This window comes from Triticum urartu, unplaced genomic scaffold, assembly GCF_056163025.1.
Source record: "Triticum urartu cultivar PI428250 unplaced genomic scaffold, HENAU_Tu73 scaffold2, whole genome shotgun sequence".
Taxonomy (NCBI): domain Eukaryota; kingdom Viridiplantae; phylum Streptophyta; class Magnoliopsida; order Poales; family Poaceae; genus Triticum; species Triticum urartu.
This window is the reverse complement of record NW_028260368.1, coordinates 6,235,792-6,239,536: the sequence shown is the minus strand read 5'-3', so window position 1 is coordinate 6,239,536 and position 3,745 is coordinate 6,235,792. Positions and strand designations below refer to the sequence as shown.

At 43.7% G+C, this 3,745-nt stretch overlaps 1 protein-coding gene across 1 annotated transcript; it reads left to right on the top strand.

Annotated features, from left to right (window-relative positions):
* The first annotated feature begins 25 nt into the window (after positions 1 to 25).
* Positions 26 to 2,025, top strand: LOC147952421 (uncharacterized). The gene has a single exon (XM_087538302.1). It carries the CDS (start codon positions 1,121 to 1,123, stop codon positions 1,877 to 1,879), a length of 759 nt encoding a protein of 252 aa, XP_087394428.1. The 5' UTR covers positions 26 to 1,120; the 3' UTR covers positions 1,880 to 2,025.
* The last annotated feature ends 1,720 nt before the right edge of the window (positions 2,026 to 3,745 follow it).

Here is a 3,745-nt window from a genome sequence, read left to right as displayed (position 1 = left end):
GTCTTAATCTCATAATAGACGAAAGAACGATAGGGAGTTGGTATCAAATCCATACCGATGATGAATGCATTCCATTCCATCGGTTAAGTTGGTATCCTCAGGAAAAAACAAAGCAGCGGAGTACCCATTTTTACATGAGAAAGAAAATGAGCTGATTTGAAGCTCTGCTCTTGTTATGTTGAACAAACGCCCTGCGGGGCACGCCCTCCGGGGGTTTACGCCAGGAATTCCGTAGAAGAGAGTCTTGGTAAGAAATAAATAAAAAAGGTACAGTCTACCGCAAGTAAAAAACCCATAGCTTCTATCGCTGACGGGGCCTTTCAGGCTATCTAAAATACCACCATCGTAAAGGAGGATTCGAAGAAGACGGCATGACCGGGAGAGAGACGCAAGGATGGGACTGGAACGATTGAGAAGCACTCATTTATCACGGATGAATAAAAATATGCGTATAGTAAAGACATACGCCCCATATCTGCGGATGATAGGCTCTAATTGCATGTGACCAGTACGGGAACCGAGTTCATGTCTTTCCGGGAGTAGAGCTTGCGTTAAACTTGCTTCAATGGCGATGAAAATAGCTCAGTTGGTAGACGATGTCATGTGACAGCTTGTTTTCTCGTTGAAGCATTCTTAGACTGATAGCTAGGGAAGTCCCATTTTGCAAGGGCTCGCGGAGTAGCCACAGATAGAAATTATCAAGTACCAACCAAATAGTTCTTCCAAGGCTAAAGGCAGGCTGACCCGCTAATTATGTCGTAGGTAGGGATCTCGTTTGAATAAAATCGTATAACAATGAAGCGAGAAAACGTATGCGCCCGCAAACGGCTTTCGAGGCGATCCTGACCAGCAAACGAACTCAAATTCAAGCGACCCTCAAAGCGAGGGGAAGACCCCCATTCTTTTTGTCGAAATCTTACTGTACTTAAAAAGAACAATGTTGTTACTTCTTCAAATCTCTATTGTGTAGGTGTTCAGTCCCAGGTAGGAATAAGTAAAGGCTGTTTCTTGTTAGTCTGTCTCTTTCTCTTTAATAGCAGGTTCTTGGGTAAAAAACCCAGTCACTTTAGAAAGTCCCCCTTTTTTTAGGGAGCAGAGCTGAAAAAGATGGGAAATTCCAATGATTCTTCGTTCATTATTTCCAAGTGTCATTCTTTTGTTCATTGCTATACCATCGTTTGGTCTTGCGTTGCCAGTACTAATAATGGCATTAGTTGTCTTATTCGGAGTTCAAGGAATAGCCTTTCATCTTGGGAATGAGAATGTCGCGGATCTCAATGTTCTCGTCATGACCAATGCTCCTAACGAGGGTGACTTTCCCATAGACCAACCTCCCGTTGGCGGACTACCAGACCTCCAGCAGGAAATGGCGCACGCCGCCCATCCCGAAGCCATGATTTCGGAGTTGACTTCCAAGGTTGAAAGAATATTTAACGAAGTAGGCACTCCTCTTCCTTTAGAGGAGGGTGAGTCTGCGCGATCGTTCACTGAAAGTCTTATATTGTGGAATAGTGAGGGAGGAGATACTCTTCAACAAATCTTCTCTGATTATACGGAAGCCGGAGATGGAAGCGAATTCGTCGCAACAGCCACCAATCTGGCGAAGCGGTTTCGCCGCGCCGAGCTCGGTGAACCAGATTCTCCCGACCCCGATGCGCCTGCGGAAGAGCAGGAGGCTCATTCCACGGGATCCCCTGAAAGCACAAAAGCAAATGATGGGGCGAACGAGGCAGGCCCGTCTTCTTCGAGGAAGCGTAAAAGGTGGGATGATGATTCAGGGTCCGAAGATGACGATTCGGGGGGACCCGGGGAATCTCCAGATCCAGTGGAAATCGTTTACGAAGGGGATGCACAAGGGTACAACTGGGAGGGGGATTAGGTTGGCCGCCAACTTCGCCTGCCTTTCTATCTGAGTTCTTCCCTCTTGATGCTTTCGAACGACTCCTAAATTTCACAAAATCCTTTTTTTTCTTTCTTATTTGAAATCCAAATCGAAATGCCTCAACTTGATAAATTAACTTATTTCTCACAATTCTTCTGGTTATGTCTTCTCCTCTTTACTTTTTATATTCTCTTATTTAATAATAATAATGGAATACTTGGAATTAGTAGAATTCTCAAACTACGGAACCAACTGCTTTCGCACCGGGGGGGCGAGATCCGGAGCAAGGACCCTAAGAATCTGGAAGATATCTCGAGAAAAGGTTTTAGCACCGGTCTCTCATATATGTACTCCAGTTTATCCGAAGTATCCCAATGGTGTAAGACCGTCGACTATTTGGGAAAAAGGAGGAAAATCACTCTGATCTCTGATTTCGGAGAAATAAGTGGCTCACGAGGAATGGAGAGACAGATTCTCTATTTGATCTCGAAGTCCTCATATAACACTTCTTCCAGTCGGATCACTTGTTGGAAAAACATAATGCTCACACATGTTCCACACGGGCAAGGAAGCATAATATCATGAAAGCCGTCTGATAATCTTTCTATAGGTTCCCCGAAGAGAATGGTCTCATCACAAAAACACTTTCTATATGTTCTGTTATTTCGAGATTCGAAGAAGCAAGCAAGTTTTTCATATAGTTGTTTTTGTGTAGTGATCTCTGTTCATGGAGATCACGAGGCCACTGATACCCGAAGTGGTTAGGTGGGATAGAAGAGAGGGAAAGCGGGCTTCTATCACATAGTTTCTCTTTCAGGGTACATAGGACGGCCCTCTCGTCATTACCTTTTGTGCTTACCCGTAGCTAGCTGTGCCTGAAGTCATGGATGATGCTATTCCCACTGAGAGATGTGCTGCAAAATGGAAGCTGTGTTAGTCCTCGGCTAAAATCATCTTCCTTTATTAAAGACCATATATATCCATATGTAGATAGAAGAGGGGATATAGTCGTTCAAAGCTAAGGTGAGTCTGTTCCAGCTAATTCCTCAGATTCCACTTTCCTGTCTGTCCATGTAAAAAGGAGTCCAGCCCACAAGGAGAGGGAATCCACAATAATATCTGTTTTAGATGCTTTCTACTATGTTTCAAGTGATCAAAGAATAGTATCTTTAGACAGAACTGAAATAGCAGATGCAGATTCGAATGTTAAGGTTATTAAAGCTTAAAAGAAAAAGCAGTCATAGGTTAGGTGACTAAGAAAAGAATGTGGAAAGGGTCACGGATAGGATTGGTATATTAGTTTCAGCTATAACAGAGATTTCTCAGCATGTTTCTATCTGGTTGGTATCCGCTGGTACCATTCATTGTGAGTGCTTTTAGGGGTTGCTCAACTCTCGGCTATTTTCACCATCTAAATGATTGCATCTTCCCGTTCTCACAATTTCTCAAAGGTTATTGTATTGATACTATGGAATTTAGAGTGAAAAAACAATAGGGTTCAATTCGATTCATTTTGGAAACTCTAGCGGGGCCATCCCAAATTCCTCTCAGCTGTCATAATTGAATAAAAGGGATCGTATAGCTTTCCAATCCAGCAACATACATCTATCACCTAGGCATAACTGCCAACATCAGTATGCAGAAAGAATCTGTTTAGAACGGTTTAGAGTCGGAACCAAGGCAAGATATCCAGGATTCCGTGTCCCTCCAACTCCATCCATTGGGCGGCGTCTTTTCATCCGGAGAAGCTGTCGAAGCGATAGCCATGTCTGATCCCCGTATCTGTGAAAGAGCAAGGTCTTCCTAGTGGAGTCTAGAAAAAGAGCCGGGTATTCTGAGTGGAGTCTGGAATGAGACCTGCTG

Excerpts from the sequence above, each read along its gene's own strand:
- LOC147952421 (XM_087538302.1), top strand. The coding sequence starts at position 1,121 with ATGATTCTTCGTTCATTATTTCCAAGTGTCATTCTTTTGTTCATTGCT.